General features: G+C 42.4%; 1 protein-coding gene across 1 annotated transcript; it reads left to right on the top strand.

The window, feature by feature from the left end:
• Window positions 1-369: 369 nt before the first annotated feature.
• Window positions 370-14,358, top strand: ncoa7a (nuclear receptor coactivator 7a; the record flags this gene model as incomplete). Its single annotated transcript, XM_084308336.1, has 7 exons — window positions 370-425; window positions 1,105-1,309; window positions 7,863-8,138; window positions 9,767-9,919; window positions 11,699-11,794; window positions 13,482-13,555; window positions 14,205-14,358. The coding sequence occupies 7 exons, from the start codon at window positions 370-372 to the stop codon at window positions 14,356-14,358; spliced, it is 1,014 nt and encodes a 337-aa protein (XP_084164462.1).
• Between the last annotated feature and the right edge of the window lie 11,717 nt (window positions 14,359-26,075).

Raw genomic sequence — 26,075 nt, 5'->3', positions numbered from 1 at the left:
GGAGCAAACATATTTTCAATGTTTAATTGTCAAAAGAAAATAATAATAATAATAATATATATATATATATATATTTTTGGAAAATAGATTCGGGGCTTTTCAGAATACATTCGGGGCTTGAGCCCAAGTATCCACCCCCTAGCCCCGCCCCTGAGCAGGAGTCTAGACCCGTGCATTAGAGTTTATTATAATAATTCTAATGGAATTGCCAGGAAGAACATGATTGTATGTTTGAGAAAATAAAACAGCGCAGATCGTTTTGATCGTTAAAGATTTGGTTAATAATATATATATTACAGTCGCGCTTCCTCAGACCGAAATGATTCATCATGCTGCAAGGAATTCTCTGTGTCAGTTCCCAGCCGGTCCATGCTCAGACTTGTCCGTCTCGTGGCTCGATACGGTGTCAAGCGGCCGTTCAGCGGGTAACCTCTGGTGTCTCACGAGTTGAGATAAAGGTGTGAAATGAAATGAGATTGATCTCCTGTCAGTGGTCAGTGAATACCACGACCACAACACCAGAGGGAGCTCCACAAATCATGTTCAACCCAGATTCGGCACAAACAAGGGACTAAACACGTTTAGAAATTATGCCACATCAATGTGGAACGCCCTACCCACAGCTGTAAAGGAATGTGAATCACTACCCACTTTAAAAACCACTCTCTTTAGTTTACTCAGTTTATTTGATCAGGGACAGTGCATATCAATCAACAGTTTATACATTTATAAATGAATACAAATTAAAACTGTAAATATGCCAACATAGCATATCTCATTTAGAGATCCTAAACATTAGTTAGGATCTCTGTTTAACAGTACTGTATATTTTCATATCTTGTATGTGTATGTCACAAATGTAACAATACTGTATACCTGTATGTCATGTATGTCAGAAATGTTATGATATATATCTGTATGTCGCGTATGTCATAAATGTCTTGATGAATTGAAAATGGGGGACCCTGATGTAAACAAGACGAAAGTCTTTCTCTGGTCTGCATCCCCTTAACAATTGTGTGTATTGAGCTGTACTGTATTGTACCCATTCTGCAATCTGTTAAAATCAATCAATTAATCAATCAATCAATCTGGCGTCTGCAGGGTCGACCACGACAAGAAGAAGAAGCAGCAGCGACGACCTTCGGCCCGCGGCAAGACCCAGCACCAGACCCAGAACCAGAACCAGAACCGCTACCTGGTCCGGGAGAAGAGCCAGAACCGCTACCTGGTGGTGGAGAAGGACGAGGCGGAGGCCATCAACCAGCTGCTTCAGAACGCAGAGGAGTCCACCGCTAAGAACTGGGAGGTGAGCGTCCGCGTGTGAACAAAAAGTGCATTACAAATTCAATCTATTATTATTATTATTATTAATAAGGCCCGACAACACACGTTAATGTCCCTGTGGGCCGGACACGTCTTCTTTAAGGCCCGACAACACACGTTAATGTCCCCGTGGGGCGGACACGTCTTCTTTAAACAAGTCAAGAAGAAACATCACAATAAATCAAGAACAAAGACAAAAACACCATGAAGTCCAAAATAAAAATTTAAATAAGTCAATTAAATGAATGCAACACTCCCAGACATACCCCACGCGAAGGTAAGGAAAAACTCACTAAAAACCTAGCAATTATAGGAAAAAAGCACCACAGGCAATGTGGAGGAGAGAAACCTTAGAAGGGCCGTTCAAGGGGGGATGTTACTTAAGACTGATTCAACAATTAATTTTCTACTAATCAGAGGAAATCTGGATCTTGCAAACTGTTTGGCCCTTGAAAACATAGTGAAACCTGCATTTATGATTTTTTGGCAGTTAAAACGGGTGAGATGTTATAAGTTACTCAAAATGCTATATTTTGGAGTCGCTGTGGAATGCAGTCCTCCAGGGCCCTGTTTCATGTACGTGGTTCAACTAAGTCGATCAAGATGTCCATTATCCAGCTTCAGTTAACCCGATGTTCGAAGCCGGGATTTTCCTGTTTCACAAAGGTGGATTCAGTCTCGTTAACTCAAGCCAGACTTGCGAGTCAGGCTAAATGCGCGCGGCCGTTTTAGGTGAAAAGCCAGCACGTATCGATGGCAGAGACCCTGATTCTCAACGGCATTGATTGATTAATTGATTTAAGACTTTATTGACAGATTGCAATACGGCTCAATCGCCTCGCCGACAAGTTAAATGCGTTATCTATAGGCTAATTCTAAGTCCCTCATTACCTCAATCAATCAGATTATATTTCTTTAAACTTGCCTGCTGGATTGAATGATCAAATGAGATCTTGCTAGCGAAAAGAATTAGTTAACTGTTATACAGAATTACGATACGGCCCTCTTGCCCATTGATTGATGTACTCCAATGTGGTCTAACGGGTTGTTCTTTTGACTTTCACACGGACGACCGGGGTTCAAGACCCTAGTCGTCTCCTTTTTTTTGCAATATAGGAATAATTCAATTTGGTGCACGTTGAGAGCTATATAAAGAATGACATCCTCAATGCATGTAGATTTATAATATTTTAACTTAAAACCAGGCTACTTTGGCGTATAATCATTAATATTATATTCAAAAAAATCATATTGGAAACACCAGGATTTGAACCCGGGTCGCAAGGTTGGCAGGCTTGAGCACTACCGTTGGGCCACTGTGCCAGATGGGATAAATTCATTGTTTATACATTAATGAACGAGAGACCCGTGTTTAGAATATTCCTTCTTTTGAATGAAGTTTTATTTCTTTATCCTCATTCATTCATGTGACGTCAACGGCTCATTCAATTTCTCAAATCCGTTAAACAGCGCATCTCATCAGACATCTTAATCCCAGTTACAATTAAAATAACCACATTTTTGTGTACATCGCACGAGCGAGCGCCACCGTCGCCACGGTATATATAACGTGCATTATTTAGGACAAAGTGAATTTAATATCAGCATTTTGGGTCTATTTTACATTTCAAAAGCCCCCTCTGGAAGAATGGAGCACAAAAACGTAATTCAGAATGGTATAATGCAGATCGTAGACTGTGGGAATAGTTTCAGGAAACGAGCTGTCACTTCTTTGCGGGGGCGTGGCTCTGCGTGATCGGGCTAACTTGAACTTGAACTCTGCTTTCGAGCAGGCTCAAACTTTTGGATCTGTTGGCATGGTGATCTGGAAAATCCACGTACATGAAACCGGAAAGTCCGGCTAACCCAGTTATCCAGCTAAAGTTATCCGGCTAACTCAGTTATCCAGGTACATGGAACGGGGCCCAGATGCTATCACACACTCACACACACACACACACACACACACACACACACACACACACACACACACACACACACACACACACACACACACACACACACACACACACACACACACACACACACACACACACACACACACACACACACACACACACACACACACACACACACACACACACACACACACACACACACAGACACACACACATTAATATCCATTATTAACGTACCACAGCAGAAACACAGACATTGTTATATTAGCTACAGGTCATCATAACGTTATTCTGCTTATTAGACGGATGAAAAGGTAAACCCTCTCTGAGCAGTTGAACGAGAGCAGTCATGCACTTGGCAGCCCGCCCTGGGGTTATGGGAAATTCTGCCCTCTCTATATATGGGCACCTATCCATCCATCCATCCATACACCCATCCATCCATCCATACACCCATCCATACATCCATCCATTCACCCATCCATCCATCCATACACCCATCCACCCATCCATCCATCCATCCATACACCCATCCATCCATCCATCCACTCATCCATCCATACACCCATCCATCCATCCATACACCATCCATCCATCCATCCATCCATCCACATACACCCATCCATCCATCCACTCATCCATCCATACACCCATCCATCCATCCATCCATACATCCATCCATACATCCATACATCCATCCATCCATCCATAAACCCATCCATCCATCCATCCATACACCCATCCATCCACTCATCCATCCATACATCCATCCATCCATCCATCCATAAACCCATCCATCCATCTATCCATCCATACACCCATCCATCCACTCATCCATCCATACATCCATCCATCCATCCATCCATCCATAAACCCATCCATCCATCTATCCATCCATCCATCCATCCATCCATCTATCCATCCATCCATCTATCCATCCATCCACCCATCCATCCATCCATCCATCCATCCATCCATACATCCATCCATCCATCCACCCATCCATCCATACACCCATCCATCATCCATCCATACACCCATCCATCCATCCATCCATACATCCATCCATCCATCCACTCATACATCCATACATCCATCCATCCATCCATCCATAAACCCATCCATCATCCATCCATACACCCATACACCCATCCATCCATCCATCCATCATTACATACATCCATACACCCATCCATCCATCCATCCATCCATCATTACATACACCCATACACCCATCCATCCATCCATCCATCATTCCATCTATCCATCCATCCATCCATACATCCATCCATCCATCCATCCATACACCTATCCATCCATCCATAAACCCATCCATCCATCCATACATCCATCCATCCATACACCCATCCATCCATCCATACACCCATCCATCCATCCATCCATAAACCCATCCATCCATCCATCCATCCACTCATGCACCCATACACCCATCCATCCATCCATCCATCCACTCATACACCCATACACCCATCCATCCATCCATCCATCATTACATACATCCATCCATCCATCCACTCATACACCCATACACCCATCCATCCATCCATCCATCATTACATACATCCATCCATCCATCCATCCACTCATACACCCATACACCCATCCATCCATCCATCCATCATTACATACATCCATCCATCCATCCATCCACTCATACACCCATACACCCATCCATCCATCCATAAACCCATCCATCCATCCATACACCCATCCATCCATCCATAAACCCATCCATCCATACACCCATCCATCCATCCATCCATCCATACACCCATCCATCCATACACCCATCCATCCATACACCTATCCATCCATCCATCCATCCATACACCCATCCATCCATCCATACACCCATCCATCCATCCATCCATACACCCATCCATCCATACACCTATCCATCCATCCATCCATCCATACACCCATCCATCCATCCGTCCATACACCCATCCATCCATCCATCCATACACCCATCCATCCATCCATCCATACACCCATCCATCCATACACCCATCCATCCATCCATACACCCATCCATCCATCCATCCATCCATACACCCATCCATCCATCCATCCATAAACCCATCCATCTATCCATCCATCCATACACCCATCCATCCATCCATACACCCATCCATCCACTCATCCATCCATCCATACACCCATCCATACACCCATCCATCCACTCATCCATCCATCCATCCATCCATCCATCCATCCATCCATCCATCCATCCATAAACCCATCCATCCACCCATCCATCCATCTCCAGCAGTGGTTGAACATGTTGTGTACTGAATGCACCATATTCCTGACCACTGTATCCTATATGCAGGGATGTAAAAAGTACCCAGAAATTATACTTAAGTGAAAGTATTGGTACCGTCTCAAAATCTTACTCAAGTAAAAGTCAGAGTATCTGGCTAAAAACACACTTGAGTAAAAGTCTAAACGTTTCTACTTTTAAATGGTACTAAAAAGTAAAAGTAAAAACCTTTTTTTATTCCAGGGCAATGAAATGTTCCGTTTCGCCCTCTTCATCACTCGTGCTATCGTTTGTGGCCATCTTGTGTAGCTTTTCACTCTGACCGTCTATTCTTCTGATAGCAGGTGTTTAATCAAAGATCCCCGCTTTCTAGTCTTGCACAAGGACCAATCAGCATGGGTGTGGGCAGGTTCATTTTCCATTGATGGGGATTTGATTGGCTGTTTTTAAATAAAGAGCGGCCGCAGGATTAATAACGCTAACGTTAGTTCGGCCAGAGAAACAAATATACTAATTAAAATAGTTGGACCTGCAAGATTTGTACTTTGTAGGTCTGCATTTTAAATGTAAGGAGTAAAAAGTAGGGATGTCCGATATTATCGGCCTACCGATATTATCGGCCGTTATCGGCATTAAAATGTGATATCGGAAAATATCGGTATCGGTTTTCCATTTTTTTTCCAATAACCTTTATTTACCCAGGCAAGCAAGTAAGGACAAATTCAGATTTTATTTATTGTCAAAAGTATGCATAATGTTGTGTTAATTCCACAACAAGAGATATGAGCGGCACGGTGGTGTAGTGGTTAACACTGTCTCCTCACAGCAAGAAGGTCCAGGCAGACCCGGCGCCATGGGCGGGCATTGGGGGGCCTGGCCCGCCCACTGAGTCAGCTGTGCCCACCCTGAAAAAAAAAAAAAAAAAAAATCAATCAAAGTCGACTATCCAAATGCTTAGTCGGGGACAGCCCTAGTGGGCACTGATGTCAACAACAACACTACTGAAGCTAGCACAGCACTCTGTGAGAATTCGTTTTCTGCCCTCAAGAACATCTTTACAGAACATCGCCTTAGTATGCTTCATCGACGCAAGGCCAATTTAATTCAGTTGGCATTTGAGAAGGACTTAACAAAAAAGTTCAGGAATGAGTTAAGTGGAGGGGCAGTGTTTTAAGAAGATTTCACTCTGTCCCCAAACGATGGTGAGTAGCCTGTGGAGGAATGTTGTTTGCTTTTTTATGCACTTTATTTTTGTCAGTTCAGTTCAGTTTGTCAGTGAATTCAGACGTGTTGAATAAATGGAGACTTTTCAAAGATATAGAATAGAATAGAGTAGAAATGTATTATCCTGAGGGAAATTTGACACTCCAAATCACTCAACATTAAACATTTAGACAGAACAAGTCACGAATAAGAATAACAAAACAAATGGCCTAAGAATAGAATAAAATGAAATAAAATAAAAATAGAATAAAAGATACAGTAAATAAATACAGTAAAAATATACTGAAGTCTACAGTAGGTGTAATATTGCACAGTGCTGTTTAAAAAGTAAGAGTCCAGGAAGATGGTAACTGTCACTGTCACTGCTCAGTGATGCAGTGAGGCACAGTGATGCGTTTTATAAAGTCTGATGGCTGTCGGAATGAAGGACTTCCTGTGCCGTTCAGTGCTGCATTTAGGTAGTGTGAGCCTATAACATGCTCCTCCTGTCAGCCAAGTCTGTGTATAGTGGGTGGGAGGGGTTTTCCCTGATGGCCTGGAGCTTAGCAAGGCTCCTCCTCTCCGCCACCCTCGCTAGGGCGTCCAGCTACACCCTAACCACGCTACTGGCCTTCCTGACCATCTTATCCAGCCTGTCTGTGTCCCCTGCTCTCAGTCCGCTGCCCCAGCAGGTCTGTTATATATATCCGTTCAGTCTGTTTTTGTATAAGTGAATGTTCTTAAGATAGAGAAATTAGATTTTTCAATTGCCTCTCTGCTGTTTAGTTCAGCACCGTGGGCAACGCCAAGCAAGCCACAGCGCCGTTGTCCCAGCTGAAACGTATAAAAGGGAACCTGTGTTGAAAAACCATTGTGCCCCCCCGAGAACATTTTATGCCCCCCCACTAATTTGTTTCTGCAGCCTGGTCTGGGTCCAGGGTTCGATGATGCCAGGTACCCAGGTGGGTGATCTCCCAGGCCTTTCTGTGTGGAGTTTGCATGTTCTCCCCGTGCTCGCAAGGGTTTCCCCCGCAAGGGTTTCCCCCCCGATAAGATAAACCCAATGGAAAAACATGCACAACAACAGATTGCTAACGCTGTGGCGTCCTTGTGCGTGCGTGTGTGTGTAGATCATTGCCATGACAGAGCCCAAGCGTCCACAGAGCGTGTGCAGCTCTGAGGACTCTGAACTGGAGGAGTCCCTGGAGGAGGAGCAGGTTCTGGAAGAGTCCGTAGAGGAGGAGCAGGTTCTGGAAGAGTCCCTGGAGGAGGAGCAGGTTCTGGAAGAGTCCGTGGAGGAGGAGCAGGTTCTGGAAGAGTCCGTGGAAGGGGAGCAGGTTCTGGAAGACCCTCTGCCTGTTCTCAGAGACCACAGCCAGCTACTGGACGTCCGCCACCTGGAGAACGTGAGTTACTGCACCCGCTAGCGAACGTGACCGAGCCCCCAGCACCGGTTCATGGCACAAGCCTCCTCCCTCTGGCATCTCTACAGATTTCTACATATTATTAAAGTGAATGAATTAATGATGAATGAATAGTTTATTTCGGTCTTTGTTTACAACAAATCAAAAACACACTTGTGTGGACTTACAAAAAGAAAACAAATCACAAATGTACATAATAATAATAATAATAATAATAATAATAATAATAATAATAATAATAATAATAATAATAATAATAATAATAATAATAATAATAATAATAATAATAATAATAATAATAATAATAATAATAATAATAATAATAATAATAATAATAATAATAATAATAATAATAATAATAATAATAATAATAATAATAATAATAATAATAATAATAATAATAATAATAATAATAATAATAATAATAATAATAATAATAATAATAATAATAATAATAATAATAATAATAATAATAATAATAATAATACATTTTATTTGGTGGCGCCTTTCAGGACACCCAAGGTCACCTTACAGATCATAGAAAAAATAAGAATAAAAAAATAAAAAAACACAAGGTAGTTAAAAGTCAAGGTTAACAATAAAACAAGCAACAGGAAGTATAAAAACAGTGAAGTTAAAATAACAAAACAAACACAAACAGTGACAGAGGTTACGGTGAATATGCGAGTTTGAACAGATGGGTTTCAGTTGAGATTTGAATGTTGATAGTGAGTCAGACTGTTGGATATGTGGGGGCAGGGAGTTCCAGAGTCTGGGAGCCGAGCAGCTGAACGCTCTGGCACCCATGGTGCTGAAGCGTGAGCTGGGGATGGAGGAGGAGTCCAGTAGAGGATGAGCGGAGGGTGCGGGAGGGGGTGTATTCCTGGAGGAGGTCAGTGATGTAGATGGGGGCTAGATTGTGGAGGGCTTTGAAGGTGAGTAAGAGGTTTTTGAAGTCGATCCGGTAGTGCACAGGGAGCCAGTGTAGTTGAATGAGGACGGGGGTGATGTGGTCAGATGAGAACCCAACAGATACATACTGACCTGCTTCTGATGTAGGAACCCAACAGATACATACTGCTGATCTGGTTTTTGCTAATTGTGCATCTTCTTATAGTCCCCGTTGTTCAGACCCTTTAACCTTCAAGCGTGCTTCTGTGCACGACTAAGCAATACAAGTATCCCCTTCATTCTCAAGCTGCTCTAAAACTGGATGTTCCCCACATGAGAACTGAATTGGGTAAAAAGGGCTTTTAAATATGCTGCTCCTTCATCCTGGAACAAGATACAGGAGGACCTAAAATGACGAGGACTGGTCACCCTTGGAGAATTTAAAGCGATTTTAAAATCCTACAAATTCAGTTCCCTCGGACAGTGCGATTGTGTTTGATACAGTAACTTGCCTGTTTGATAACTCGCCTGCAAATTGGAGCTTGCTGTGAATGTTTTATCTGTATTTTATTGTGATGTTCTTTTTTTATGTTGAAACTTTCTGCCGCCTTGCTTGGCCAGATCGCTCTTGAAAAAGAGATTTTTAATCTCAATGATGCTTATCTGGTTAAATAAAGGATTTGATTGATTGATTTCTCCCTGTTCCTCTGTGCCCCCAGCTGGCTGCTCACCTGCCTGCGAGGACCCAGGAGTGTCCCTGGCAGCTGGCCTACAGCACCGCTGTCCACGGCACCAGCCTGGCCACCCTGTACAGGACCATGGCCCAGCTGGACAGCCCTGTGCTGCTGATCGTCAAGGACACACACAACAAGGTAGACACCTGTCAGCCGTCTCTCTCCAGGACATAGACATAGATATACTGTCTAGTCTGTCTGTCTCTCTCCAGGACATGTACAAGACATAGAAATACTGTCTAGTCGCATCACGCTGGTTTCAACCGGAAAAAATGTGCCGGAAAGTTTGGTTTCTTACATATCTCGATGTGATTTATCAAGAAATATCTACACCAAGAATTCTGGGTCTCAATGAATCCAAAATGACAATGTGGTTAGAAGTGGTGGAGAGAATAAAAGCTAGCTTATAATGGTAGTGTCTGGTTAGGAGCGAGGGATAATGGAGGTACTATCCAAAGAGGGGTCCGGGAGGGGGGGGTTCGAGCTGGAGCATATGTGTGTAGGTTTTTAGATAACAGGTATTAGGGGTATATCCTGTATAAGACATTGGTATAAATGGTAATTTCGTTGGATATACACTGTGTATTAATGCTTGTGTATCTTATTGTGTGTTGTCATGTTTGTTTATATGTGTGTTTAAAAAATAATAAAAAAAATAAAATACAAAAAAGAAATACTGTCTAGTCTGTCTGTCTGTCTCTCTCCAGGACATGTACAAGACATAGATATACTGTCTAGTCTGTCTGTCTGTCTCTCTCCAGGACATGTACAAGACATAGATATACTGTCTAGTCTGTCTGTCTCTCTCCAGGACATGTACAAGACATAGATATACTGTCTCGTCTGTCTGTCTGTCTCTCTCCAGGACATGTACAAGACATAGATATACTGTCTCGTCTGTCTGTCTCTCTCCAGGACATGTACAAGACATAGATATACTGTCTCGTCTGTCTGTCTCTCTCCAGGACATGTACAAGACATAGATATACTGTCTAGTCTGTCTGTCTGTCTCTCTCCAGGACATGTACAAGACATAGATATACTGTCTAGTCTGTCTGTCTGTCTCTCTCCAGGACATGTACAAGACATAGACATATTGTCTAGTCTGTCTGTCTGTCTCTCTCCAGGACATGTACAAGACATAGATATACTGTCTCGTCTGTCTGTCTCTCTCCAGGACATGTACAAGACATAGATATACTGTCTCGTCTGTCTGTCTCTCTCCAGGACATGTACAAGACATAGATATACTGTCTAGTCTGTCTGTCTGTCTCTCTCCAGGACATGTACAAGACATAGATATACTGTCTAGTCTGTCTGTCTGTCTCTCTCCAGGACATGTACAAGACATAGACATATTGTCTCGTCTGTCTGTCTGTCTCTCTCCAGGACATGTACAAGACATAGATATACTGTCTAGTCTGTCTGTCTCTCTCCAGGACATGTACAAGACATAGATATACTGTCTAGTCTGTCTGTCTGTCTCTCTCCAGGACATGTACAAGACATAGACATATTGTCTCGTCTGTCTGTCTGTCTCTCTCCAGGACATGTACAAGACATAGATATACTGTCTAGTCTGTCTGTCTCTCTCCAGGACATGTACAAGACATAGATATACTGTCTAGCCTGTCTGTCTCCAATAATGCCCACGGTTTGTTTTGCTAAACCACTACTTTGAGTGAAATGACGAGTTTAACCCTTTCACTGCCACACTACAGAAGGTTAACCCTTTACTATCACACTACCGACGGTTAATTGTGATAGTAAAGGGTTAACCTTCTGTAGTGTGGCAGTGAAAGGGTTAACCTGCTGTTGTGTGGCAGTGAAAGGGTTAACCGTCTGTGTATTGTCACAGTGAAAGGGTTATTAAGCAGAGTGACGATAACGAGCGTGTGTGTCTGCGTTATGTTCCAGGTGTTTGGAGCGTTCTCCTCTGAACCCTTCAGAGTCAGTCACTGCTGCTACGGGACCGGAGAGACCTTCCTGTACCGCTTCAGCCCCGAGCTCCAGGTGAGAGCGCAGATATACACACTATAGAGACTGAGCTCCAGGTGCTAACATGGATATATACAATGTCAGCTTTTAATGACTAGTTACTAATATGAGTCTCTCTCTCTCTATAAGTCTCTCTATAAGTCTCTCTATAAGTCTCTATGAGTCTCTCTATGAGTCTCTATATAAGTATATAAGTCTCTCTATAAGTCTCTCTATGAGTCTCTCTATAGTCTCTAGTCTCTATATAAGTCTCTCTATAAGTCTCTCTATAAGTCTCTATAAGTCTCTCTATAAGTCTCTCTATAAGTATCTCTATAAGTATCTCTATGAGTCTCTCTATGAGTCTCTATATAAGTCTCTCTATAAGTCTCTCTATAAGTCTCGCTATGAGTCTCTCTATAAGTCTCTCTATAAGTCTCTCTATGAGTCTCGCTATGAGTCTCTCTATAAGTCTCTCTATAAGTCTCTCTATGAGTCTCGCTATGAGTCTCTCTATAAGTCTCTCTATAAGTCTCTCTATAAGTCTCTCTATGAGTCTCGCTATGAGTCTCTCTATAAGTCTCTCTATAAGTCTCGCTATGAGTCTCTCTATAAGTCTCTCTATAAGTCTCTCTCTGAGTCTCTCTATAAGTCTCTCTATGAGTCTCTCTATGAGTCTCTCTAAGAGTCTCTCTATGAGTCTCTCTATAAGTCTCTCTCTGAGTATCTCTATACGTCTCTCTATGAGTCTCTCTATGAGTCTCTCTATAAGTCTCTCTCTGAGTCTCTCTATGAGTCTCTTTATGGGTCTCTCTATACGTCTCTATAAGTCTCTCTATACGTCTCTATACGTCTCTCTCTGAGTCTCTCTATAAGTCTCTCTCTGAGTCTCTCTATAAGTCTCTCTATGAGTCTCTCTATGAGTCTCTCTATAAGTCTCTCTATGAGTCTCTCTATGAGTCTCTCTATAAGTCTCTCTATAAGTCTCTCTATAAGTCTCTCTATGAGTCTCTCTATGAGTCTCTATAAGTCTCTCTATGAGTCTCTCTATGAGTCTCTCTATACGTCTCTCTCTGAGTCTCTCTATAAGTCTCTCTCTGAGTCTCTCTATGAGTCTCTCTATAAGTATCTCTATAAGTCTCTCTATGAGTATCTCTATAAGTCTCTCTCTGAGTCTCTCTCTGAGTATCTCTGAGTCTCTCTCTGAGTATCTCTATGAGTCTCTCTATAAGTCTCTATGAGTCTCTCTATAAGTCTCTCTCTGAGTCTCTCTCTGAGTCTCTCTATGAGTCTCTCTATGAGTCTCTCTATGAGTCTCTCTATAAGTCTCTATGAGTCTCTCTATGAGTCTCTCTATAAGTCTCTATGAGTCTCTCTATGAGTCTCTCTATAAGTCTCTCTGAGTCTCTCTCTGAGTCTCTCTATGAGTCTCTCTATGAGTCTCTCTATGAGTCTCTCTATAAGTCTCTCTCTATAAGTCTCTCTATAAGTCTCTCTGAGTCTCTCTATGAGTCTCTCTATGAGTCTCTCTATACGTCTCTCTCTATAAGTCTCTCTATAAGTCTCTATGAGTCTCTCTATGAGTCTCTCTATAAGTCTCTCTATAAGTCTCTATGAGTCTCTCTATGAGTCTCTCTATGAGTCTCTCTATGAGTCTCTCTGAGTGAGTCTCTCTGAGTGACCTTGACCTTGACCTTGAGTACTGTGATGTCTCTGTCTCCAGGCGTACAGGTGGAGTGGGGAGAACTCGTACTTCGTCAGAGGTCACCGGGGCTCTTTGCAGATCGGAGGAGGAGGGTACGTTTATGTTACAGTAGCTTATTTATGAAAAAAAATAACAAGTATTTTAGAATCTGCAATGACACAATGAATGTTTATTGTATAGTATCTTATGTTTCTGTATAGTATTTTATGTTTCATTATAGTATTTTATGTTTCTGTATAGTATTTTATGTTTCTGTATAGTATTTTATGTTTCTGTATAGTATTTTATGTTTATTGTATTATTCTATGTTTCTATATAGTATTTTATGTTTCTGTATAGTATTTTATGTTTCTGTATAGTATTCTATGTTTCTGTATAGTATCTTATGTTTATTGTATAGTAGTTTATGTTTCTTGTATAGTATTTTATGTTTCTGTATAGTATTTTATGTATATTGTATAGTATTTTATGTTTCTGTATAGTATTTTATGTATATTGTATAGTATTTTATGTTTCTGTATAGTATTTTATGTATATTGTATAGTATTTTATGTTTCTGTATAGTATTTTATGTATATTGTATAGTATTTTATGTTTCTCTTTTATTACCTGTGTGATTTTATATTCCACTACTGCACCTTAAATTTGAGTCCCAAATCTTGTTGTATGCAAATATAATGATAATAAAGTACAATCTAATCTAATCAAACTCTAACATGCTATTCTGTGGCTGGCCTACAGGGGGAGTGTCGGCCTCTGGCTGGATGCAGACCTACACCGTGGCACCAGCACCGCCTGCCCCACCTTCCACAACCAGAGCCTCTCTGCGCAGCAGGACTTCATCGTGCAGCGGCTGGAGGTCTGGACGGTGCAGAGCCGGGGAGGAGCTCCCTGATCACCGGCTCACCGGCTGTCGCTCGCGGTCTTCTACGCAAGACTTCAAAGGCTACAGGGCTTCTGGTTCCGATGGGTTCACGCCCGGCGTGACCCGTGGGAGCAGGACCCGCCACCACACTACCGCGGTGTAATCGCCGTGTTGACGGAATTAATGCGGTGCTGCCGGGAAACCAGGTTGCTGTTCTGTTATTTGCCACCAGGAGGCGCAAAGACTCGAAATATTTAATAGCTGTCTCTAGAACAGCGGTTCTCAAAATACGGGTTGCGACCCAAAGTGGGGTCGGTCGCGCATTGGCAAGAAAAACAAATTAAAATCTTTATTTTTTGGGGGGTTCTGGCAACATATTTTGGCTAAATAGGCCTCGTTTTATAAATGTCCATTGATAACATAGTGCTGTAATTACATTTTCTAATAAATATGCATGATCAAGTTCAACAACGTGTGCTTTTATTTTGATATTCCTTAATTCCACGTTGAAATGACGTGATACAATATGTGTGGAGGATCGCAAAAGAAAATAAAATGGGGTTGTGGTATAAAAAAGTTTGAGAACCCCTGATCTAGAAGAATCACCAATGATGATCACAGATGAAGCCATTAAAAACACAGCCCGAGGGTCGCATCTTAATACACTATCGATTTATACGGAATTCGGTAATTTTTGTCATTATTATTATTCAAATGTAAAGTGTATCTAATAATAGTAAGTCAATTTCACACATTGTCATTATTATTATATCGACGAGGCTCGACAACCAAGGTTCAAAGATAACTTCACATTTATTGGCTGTTTGTTTACATACATCGCTTCATGCATCGAACTCCAGGTTACAACTCTGTGTTGACTTCCTAGTGTGTGTAGTCACTCAACTACGGCAACCAAGAGGCTCAAACTCAAACCTAATACATCACAGGGGGGGGGGGGGGGCAGATGAGGTCAGAGGAGTGTTTACCGTCCCTCATGCCCCTCATGCCCCTCATGTCCCTCGTGTCCTGTATGTCCCTCATGTGTCTCATGTTCCTCATGTGTCTCATGTCCCTCATGTGTCTCATGTCCCTCATGTGTCTCATGCCCCTCATGTTCCTCATGTCCCTCATGTCTCTCATGTCCCTCATGTCTCTCATGTCCCCCATGTCCCCTCATGTCCCTCATGCCCCTCATGTTCCTCATGTTCCTCATGTTCCTCATGTCCCTCATGTTCCTCATGTTCCTCATGTCCCTCATGTCTCTCATGTCCCCCATGTCCCCTCATGTCCCTCATGCCCCTCATGTTCCTCATGTCCCTCATGTCTCTCATGTCCCTCATGTCCCTCATGTCCTGTATGTCCCTCATGTGTCTCATGTTCCTCATGTGTCTCATGTCCCTCATGTGTCTCATGTCCCTCATGTGTCTCATGTCTCTCATGTCCATCATGTCCTGTATGTCCCTCGTGTGTCTCATGTTCCTCATGTGTCTCATGTCCCTCATGTCCCTCATGTCTCTCATGTCCCTCATATCTCATGTTCATCATGTCCCTCATGTCTCTCATGTCCCTCATGTCCTCATGTTCCTCATGTTCCTCATGTCCCTCATGTTCCTCATGTTCCTCATGTTCCTCATGTTCCTCATGTCCCTCATGTCTCTCATGTCCCTCATGTCTCTCATGTCCCTCATGTCTCTCATGCCCCTCATGTCTCTCATGTCCCTCATGTCCCTCATGTGTCTCATGCCCCTCATGCCTCTCATGTCCCTCATGTCCCTCATGTGTCTCATGTCCCTCATGTCTCTCATGTCCCTCATGTCTCTCATGTCTCTCATGTCTCTCATGTCCCTCATGTCCCTCATGTGTCTCATGCCCCTCATGTCTCTCATGTCCCTCATGTCCTCATGTTCCTCATGTTCCTCATGTCCCTCATGTCCCTCATGTTCCTCATGTTCCTCATGTTCCTCATGTCCCTCATGTCTCTCATGTCCCTCATGTCTCTCATGTCCCTCATGTCTCTCATGCCCCTCATGTCTCTCATGTCCCTCATGTGTCTCATGTGTCTCATGCCCCTCATGTCTCTCATGTCCCTCATGTCCCTCATGTGTCTCATGTCCCTCATGTCTCTCATGTCCCTCATGTCTCTCATGTCCCTCATGTCTCTCATGTCCCTCATGTCTCTCATGTCTCTCATGTCCCTCATGTCCCTCATGTGTCTCATGCCCCTCATGTCTCTCATGTCCCTCATGTCCCCCATGTCCCCTCATGTCCCTCATGTCTCTCATGTCCCTCATATCTCTCATGTCTTTCATGTCCCTCATGTCTCTCATGTCCCTCATATCTCTCATGTCCCTCATGTCTCTCATGTCTCTCATGTCCCTCATGTCTCTCATGTCTCTCATGTCCCTCATGTCCCTCATGTCCCTCATGTTCCTCATGTCTCTCATGTCCCTCATGTCTCTCATGTCCCTCATGTTCATCATGTCCCTCATGTGTCTCATGTCCCCCATGTCCCTCATGTCTCTCATGTCCCTCATGTCTCTCATGTCCCTCATGTCTCTCATGTCCCTCATGTCCCCCATGTCCCCTCATGTCCCCCATATCCCCTCATGTCTCTCATGTCCCTCATGTCTCTCATGTCCCCCATATCCCCTCATGTCTCTCATGTCCCTCATGTCTCTCATGTCCCTCATGTCCCTCATGTCGCTCATGTCCCTGGTTCAGGAAGCCCTCCCTCACGTTAGTGGAGGACATTAGAACACAAAGGCCACTTTGCCATGCCTTATTCCTTGTAGCATTTTCAACAACGTGTGTGTATTTTAAGGGTTCAAGGGTTCAGCGGTCACGTGACTTGCGTGAGGAAGATGTGAACTTTCATTTCAAGTAAAGAAAAGTTTACTTGAAGTAGACATGTTTTCACGTAACAGCAGGGATGTTATGGAAACATTCGTTTTGTGTATATATATATGTATAATAGAGCTACTAAACAGGACCCTGTGGCACTACGAGAGAGGATGTTCTCTGGGATGTATATGTCTGTGAGAGGAAGGACCCGGGACTGAAACTAGGGATGCACCGATCCGATGTCTCCAAAATGAATTTTAAATAACAATTCAGTACATTTATATCTATGTGTTAATTTGTTACATTTTGTTTCACTAAGTTAGGAAAGTAATGTTTTAAGTCAAGCTTGATGTTGCCTTGCACAAATAAATGATCCCAGTCTCTTCCACACAGTGAGGCATACAGTTTATTAATTGAACAATGGGTATCGGATCGGTACTCGGTATCGGCCGATACCCAAAGCCCAGGTATTGGTATCGGGACTGAAAAAGTCGGATCGGTGCATCCCTAAGTGAAACACTGCTCTGTTAGCAGTGGCTGTGTTACTGTGGGACTTAACTCTAGTGAATGTATCTCTTACTCAGGAAAAGAAGAACAAAAGCTTTTTCAAATTCTGTTGAATAATATTTTACGAGCTGTATATATTTAAATGTTTCTCACGAGAAATATTGAATAATAATATTTTTTCTTTTATAACATTTATTTTTGTAAGTGTTCCTCTGTTTGTACACAGTGTTCCTCTGTTTGTACACAGTTTACTTCAGGGTTCGCACAAGGTCCTTGAAGTGCTTAAACTTTAAAGTGCTTAATTTTTTTAAAGAAAAGTCGAGGACTGGAATTCCTTGAAAACAGGATTTCTTTTACAAGGTGCTTAAAAAGTCCTTGAAATTCAAATCAACCATTTGCATTGAAATTTTTGTTCATCTGTGATAAAATTGTTCAGAATCAAGAAATATAATAGTTTTTTATTTAAAGTGTAACCAATTGTCGGAAATTGGTTTTAAGCCATAAATATTGGATCCGATTTCCCCCCTATAAAAACAGCATTTAAAAGTGAATTGTATCCTTTTAAATGCCATTTTAAAATGAAAAATTGTGTTTGTAAAAGTACTTTAATGTCCTTGAATTTTATTTTGCAATGTCTGTGGGAAGCCTGGTACATGAAGTACATGTCTGTATGTTTGTGTGGATGTCTGTCCTGGTGATGCACACTATGAGGCTGTAACCTTATTAAATCATTTCCTGGAAACAGTGGCTGAACGAGGTGTTTAATGAAGCAACATTCTCAATGACCTTACTTTACTGTAAGAGCATACAGATATTTGATTCATCTATGCTCAAATGTTAGACATAATAGACCCATATAATCTTAAAGGAACACGGCAACATTATGGGAAATGCGCTTACTTTCTTCTCCAAGAAGATGGATACCAGTTTCCGCTCAAGCTAGCCTAGCTTGGCACTAATGAATGGAAGTGGATATGGATCAGCTAGCTGATATAGCTCACATATGCCTGGGGGACCCGCGGTTTGAGTCCAGGTGGGTTCCAGTGGTGTCGTGTCCCTTACAGGGTTTCCCCGCCGTGGGAGTAGCCCTGCCTGAAGCCTGATATATCTCTTGGCGTGAAGCCTGATATCTCTCTTGGCGTGAAGCCTGATATCTCTCTTGGTCTGAAGCCTGATATCTCTCTTGACCTGAAGCCTGATATCTCTCTTGACCTGAAGCCTGATATCTCTCTTGACCTGAAGCGTGATATCTCTCTTGGTCTGAAGCCTGATATCTCTCTTGACCTGAAGCCTGATATCTCTCTTGGTCTGAAGCCTGATATCTCTATTGACCTGAAGCCTGATATCTCTCTTGGTCTGAAGACTGATATCTCTCTTGGTCTGAAGCCTGATATCTCTCTTGACCTGAAGCCTGATATCTCTCTTGACCTGAAGCCTGATATCTCTCTTGACCTGAAGCCTGATATCTCTCTTGGTCTGAAGCCTGATATCTCTCTTGGTCTGAAGCCTGATATCTCTCTTGACCTGAAGCCTGATATCTCTCTTGGTCTGAAGCCTGATATCTCTCTTGGTCTGAAGCCTGATATCTCTCTTGACCTGAAGCCTGATATCTCTCTTGACCTGAAGCCTGATATCTCTCTTGGTCTGAAGCCTGATATCTCTCTCGACCTGAAGCCTGATATCTCTCTTGGTCTGAAGCCTGATATCTCTCTTGACCTGAAGCCTGATATCTCTCTTGGTCTGAAGCCTGACATCTCTCTTGACCTGAAGCCTGATATCTCTCTTGACCTGAAGCCTGATATCTCTCTTGGCGTGAAGCCTGATATCTCTCTTGGTCTGAAGCCTGATATCTCTCTTGACCTGAAGCCTGATATCTCTCTTGGTCTGAAGCCTGATATCTCTCTTGGCCTGAAGCCTGATATCTCTCTTGAGAACAGTCAGAATCAGAATCAGAAAGGTCTTTATTGCCAAGTCGTTTTTACATACAAGGAATTTGATTCTGTCGTTTTTTGGTGCGACATTAACGAACGGACAATTACGGTAGAAGAAAGTAAAAAGGTTGAATCAAATCAAATGGAATATAAACTAAGTTAAAATAGAAGTACAGCAGAATATAATTATAAAAACAAAGAAATAGGCCAGGGCTGTACACTTGTGCACAATGTGGTCCAGTATATATATATATATATATATATATATATATATATATATATATATATATATATATATATATATATATATATATATATATATATATATATATATATATATATATATATATATACACTAATTAGAATAAAAACAACAATCCAGTGGGATGTAATATTTAACAGGGCTGTGCAATTGAGCAGTAATGTGCAAACGGTATGAACAGGTATGAAGAGTTCTGATTGTATATACATTGATTGATTGAAAATGTTATTAACAGATTGCAGAATGGGTACAATACAGTACAGCTCAATACACACAATTGTTAAGGGGATACAGACCAGGGCCCTATTCCCCGTACCTGGCTAACTGAGTAAGCCGGATCATTTTCAGCATAGCTTGACTTAAGCCAGACCTTTCCGTTCCCCGACGTCGGATTTTCGAAGTCGCTATGGCAACAGATTGAAAAGTTTGAACCTGCTCTGGAGCAGGGTTTAGTTCAGTTAGCTGGATGAACCATTACCACACCCTCGCAAAGAAATGCCAGCTCGCTTCCTGAAATAATTATCACAGTGTAGATCCCATTATACCATTCTGAATTATGTTTTTGTGCTTTGTTTTCCTAGAGGGGGCTTTTGAAATGTAAAATAATAGACCTAAAATGCTGATACTAAATTTACTTTGTCCTAAATAATGCACGTCAATAAACGGACTAAACGGATCATTGAAAATGTGAATCCCGCGGGGATATTTTTAATGAATGAGACGTATCAGGCGTTTGGCTCTGATTAGTTTACTATTCTTCGCTGTGTATTTGCTTAACGGAGCGCCCGGATTGTGTTTCATTCAAGCATATTGTGCGGATTGTGGATATGAATTATGAGGAATCTGAATCTGTGGAGTGTTTAATTGTATCACTGTCACTGTGACAGTGTCACACGTTATTGTGATATTGTATATGAGAAGATGCGCTGTTTGATGGATTTGATGACGTGACGTGACTTGATAAATTGAATGAGCCTTTGACGTTTTTGATGAATGAATTTGAGAAAATGCATTTATCTTTTCAAGCACTGTTATCTGATGATGAACATGAGGTGTCACTGGTATAAACCAAATGGTAATCAATTCAATGCATGTATGGATTATGTCCGAAACAGATTAAAACCTGATTAATAGTGTAACTGCAAGCCTCCCTCCAAGCCTCTCTTTGGGAACCATGTATTTATATAGTACATAATACCTAAGCACATACAGTACAGATATCCTCATAATATAATTCGTATCAATTAGATATACTATTTGGGCTTGTTTTTATCCTTATTCTGAAAGAGTTGAACAAATTATTTTCGCTAGCAAGATCTCATTTGATTATTCATTCCATTAAGCCTACTGCCAGCAGCACATTTAAAGAAATATAATCTGATTGATTGGGGTAATGAGGGATTTAAAATTAGCCTATAGATTATGCATTTAACTTGTCGGCGAGGCTATTGAGCCGTACTGTATTGTACCCATTCTGCAATCTGTTAATAAAGTTTTAAATCAATCAATCAATGCCGTTAGAAAATCAGGATTTCTGCTGTCTTTTCAGCTGAGTATCAAGTTTGGTTCGAATTAACGAGACTGAATCAGGGTTCGAGGAACAGGGAAAGCGCGGATTCAAACATCGGGTTAATTGAATCTGGATAATGGGACTTTTGATCGACTTAGTTGAACCATCTCATTTGATTATTCATTCCATTAAGCCTACTGCCAGCAGCACATTTAAAGAAATATAATCTGATTGATTGGGGTAATGAGGGATTTAAACGTCTAACGTCGCCCAATATCATTCAGATTGTCAGGATGGCCAAATAAAAAGACACAATAGATTTAGAATCTTGGTCCAACTCATTGAAGCATACTAGATGATAAAAAAATACGGTTACAATTTAAATCATCCGGTAATGTTGCTGTCTGAGATATTAGATTACATTAGATTCAAATGTATTTGTTATGGTTTGTAACCGACCCCAATCGCACAACACAAGACAGGTATGAGAGTAAGCCAAAACAGGGCATTTATTTCTTACATAACAAAAAGCGGCACAGTCCCTTTAAGGGAAAACACAAAAACACTAGAGTCAAGGAAATATGGAAAAGCGGCACTGTGCCTTTAAGAGGCGAACAGGCTAAGGGACTAAGGCTAAGGGCCAGGGCTAAGGACCAGGGCTAAGTGTCAGGGCCAGGACCAGGGGCACTGGAGAGGGGGACAGGGACAGAGGCCCGGAGAGGCGGGCTGGAGACGGGGACAGAGAACAGGGTTAAGGCCTTGGACAGGGCGAGGGCCAGAGCTGCTTACAGGGATGAGGACAGGGTTCCGACGGCGGAGGCCTGGCACGGGGACAGGGGCCCGACGGCGGAGGCCTGGCACGGGAACAGGGGCCGGACGGCGGAGGCCTGGCACGGGGACAGGGGCCCGACAGCGGGGCCTGGCACGGAGATCCTCCTCCTCCTCTTCGGATGCTGCAGACGGGCAGCGCAGAACAAAGGGGGTCCCAGGGGACCGGGATGGGAACACGCCGTCCTCCCGTGGAATACTAGGGAGCGACGACGAGCCTGGGTCCAGGGGGAACGGGATGGGCACACGCCGTCCTCCCGTGGAATTCTAGGGAGCGACGACGAGCCTCACCCCCAGGAACGAGGATCACGAAGAGACGCCCTCCTCCAGTGGAATCGGGAGCGATGACGAGCCGGCTTGACGTCTGGAGTGGGAACACTGGAAAACCTCCCGTAGAGAATTAGAGAGCGAAGACGGTGTCCCACTCCAGGCAAACGACGACAGGTGGTGATGGCTGGCACGTCGTCTCACGCCGGAGACGCGGCAGGTGATGGTAACGTACAGGATGGTAACGTACAGAACTCCATGAACACAGAGTGTACACAGATACAGATACAGAACGAACACAGAGTCCAGAACACAGAACTGGACCAGGACTGGAGGGGAGTCTGCAACCTAAGTACTCTCCAGCAGATTGCAAACTCCCAACAGGTGCGTGAGGGTAGAGGAACAGAATGTCCAAGGGTGGGGGCTGGTGAAGAGTAGGAGGCAGGCAAAAGTTCTCACAGGGGTGGGGGCTGGTGAAGAGTAGGAAAGGGAAAAAAGGTCCAGGGAACAGGCGAATCCTCACAGTATTGTCATCATGCAGCACAAGTACAACTAAAAGAGGTAATTGGCATCCAACCAGAGTGCAAATGTAACAGTAAAGTGCAACAGTGATATACAATGTACAGTAGCCTATATAGGTGATTAAACTGGGTATGCAATTTATAAATTCATACTACTGAGTAATAATGCTAATCAGATGTATGTACAGAGTTGTATGAATAATATGTAATAATAATAATAATAATACATTGGATTTATAGAGAGAAGCGCCTTTTTCAGACTCAAGGACACTTTACAAGAGAGAAGCTATATAAAATAGAGGGTAAAAATATGAATATATATATATATATATATATATATATATATATAGTAACAACAAGAAAAATAAAACAATTGCATTTTTTTAAAGGAAGCAAGGTGCTGTCCAATTGGAAGAACAGTAACGGAAAAATAAACAAAAACAAAAACAACAGGATCGGTGGTTTAAAAGAAAAGAGTCAGGGGGTGAGGGGGTGGGCTACTTGGTAGCAGGGCCGTGTGTAGCCTTTCTCCAACGCGTCCGTGTTTCCGGGTTCCCGTTTTGCGCTCTGATTGGTGTGGTAACATTGACTGTGTATTTCATAACCAAAAATGTCTGTGGATAGAAACTATATGCAAATGCCTAGTATACTGTTAGTAGCAGAGTGGTTTGCAGGGCTAAAGGAGGAACCATTCTAGAGACAGTTGCATCAGATAAACAGCAGAACAAAGGAACTGAAAAGTCACACCCAAGTGTTAGGAACAGTCATTTCAACCCCCACTCGTACAACTGGTTGACTGTGTGACTCAGCTTTGAGTAGAACTGTTTAAATCCATACAAAAATAGATTATAGACAAGCACACTGTTACATCATCACTGAAAACTGCAAATATCTGTTTATAATAGCTAATTCAAATAATGCCTTAAGTACATATATTTGATATGAGAAAGATTAGATCTTCCCACGCTCAGAGTGGGAACCTCGAGTTGACTGTATGTTAATGTAGGTGATCACACCCCACTAGCAGAGGAGAGCTGGTCTGAAACAGAGGGCAGACCAGCCCATACTTGTTATGTGCTTACAGAATGTTAAGACTGAAACGAATTCAAACAATATCAGACTAAAAGGTAACTGACATATTAGATTTGAATGTCCTGTTAGAATGACAACTGGTTATTTAAGTAATAATGTTATTTCACTCTGGTTGTAAAGCTTGCTAGAACGTAAACCTTAGAACTATTAATTCAGTCTGGAAAAAGCAGGCTTGTGATATTTTATATAGGAAATTGGCATTAAAATATAGACCACTCCACATTGGGTTAATGCTGAATGTGTATGTAACTCATTACATTAAAATCTAAAGGTTCTAGTGTTAAAACTGTTAACTCATCAAGAAACCACAGCCCAAGAGGAGGGGGCCACAGACACCAACCCCCATTGTGCAGGGACAGACAGCACCCCGGAAGACAGCCAATTGGAACAAAACTCCAGATATAGAATGTAACTGATTGGTTATGAACCAAGTCAACTTATGACATAATTTTGACTATATAAAGGAGAACGCATTGTTAGAGAGAGCAGGCCAGCCCCCCCCTGGGGACTGCGTCCTCTCTCAACCGATCCCTGCTCCACCAGAGAATGCTGTTTGCCATTACATGTGAGTAAATCATGGACCCCATTGTTGGTTAGAGTGATTCCTATCTTAAGACCAGGTTTTACTTATGTGTAAATGCTCAGTATATTCTCTCTTCATTTGATATAACATGACTACTATTTGTGTACAGACTTGTGTGATGTGTATACCTCATCAATCCATTTGTACAGCATGTTTTAATATGAAATCCCTGTATGTAAACAACCTTTTATTCACCTTTGAGCCCTGGGGCAATAAATCATTTGAGTTGAACTCTTGTCGTCTGACTGCACCATTTATTCTCTACTGGCAAATTTTGGGAGTCAGATGAGGACCATGTTTCTATCACTCTCCTTCTCTCCCTCTAGTTGGCAACCTCAATGCACTGTAATTAATCTAATGTATTGACATAATATACGACAGAATGGTGCCGTGTGGACCCGCCCTGCATTATTCCCTTATTTGAGAGCAAGCAGAGAAAAGACTGGTTGATAAAATGTTCATTAAGGTGTTACAGTGCAGAGTTTTGCTGTCTGGAAGGGGAGAACGACAGTGTTGAGGAGTTGGTCGTGTGGCGGCACCGGTGGGGAACAGGGTGAGTGTGGTTTTTGCGTGCAGGGGGGTGGAGCGGGGTGACGGTGGATGTGGTTAGGGAAATAAGGTGTGTTCGATTAAAGTAGTCCAGTATTAGTATGACTTGTTTCAGTGTGAGTCGAGCAAGGATCGCACAAAGATGTTGTTTACATCGCTATCAGACTTGCGTTATGCCAGGTCTGATAGCGAAATAAATAGGTATGAGGGCCTGTTCAAACTGCTGCCGAGTAAGGGTGGAAAAAGAATGGCACTTCGGACTAATATGTTGTTTTTAAATAAGAAGGTGCTGGTATTGAAACATTGTCCAGTTATCGGTAGCGTACCCTCGCTCTGGAGTAAGCACGATAAGTTAGGAAGTGTGTCAAACGAGCGTCATAAATTGCAAACTTTCTATTAAACAATGATTTAGTAGTCAGAAGACAGAAATGGTGTACAAGACATGGCTATACTGGATTAAATCGCGTGCCCACCAGGGTAATGGAGGGCGGAGGGTTCTGACTTGTAAGATGGGCTGTTTTAAATTGATGCTCGCGACATCGAATTGGGCTATGTGCGTGTACATCAAAACAATTTGACCCTGATTTGCGGGTTTTGATCAGATCAGGGGAAAGGATCGTAATTGGGGAATAGCGTGGGGACTTCGGAGCTTGTGGCCTGTCTGGGAGTAACAGCAGAGTTACAGGCGTCGATTGAGGACAAAGGGAAACCGTCTTGATTTACGGTCATGATTCTCCTGTGTTAAGTCGTCATATGAAAGTCCTGCAAAATTGGAGCATTTTCATCTACGGGTTGGACCGTTGTTCCAGAAGCCTGGTATTTGAGTAAAAATTTCTATAAAGTACTTACAGCTGGC

This window comes from Notolepis coatsorum, assembly GCF_963971535.1.
Source record: "Notolepis coatsorum genome assembly, chromosome: 2".
Classification (NCBI taxonomy): domain Eukaryota; kingdom Metazoa; phylum Chordata; class Actinopteri; order Aulopiformes; family Paralepididae; genus Notolepis; species Notolepis coatsorum.
This window is presented reverse-complemented; position numbering and strand designations above follow the sequence as displayed.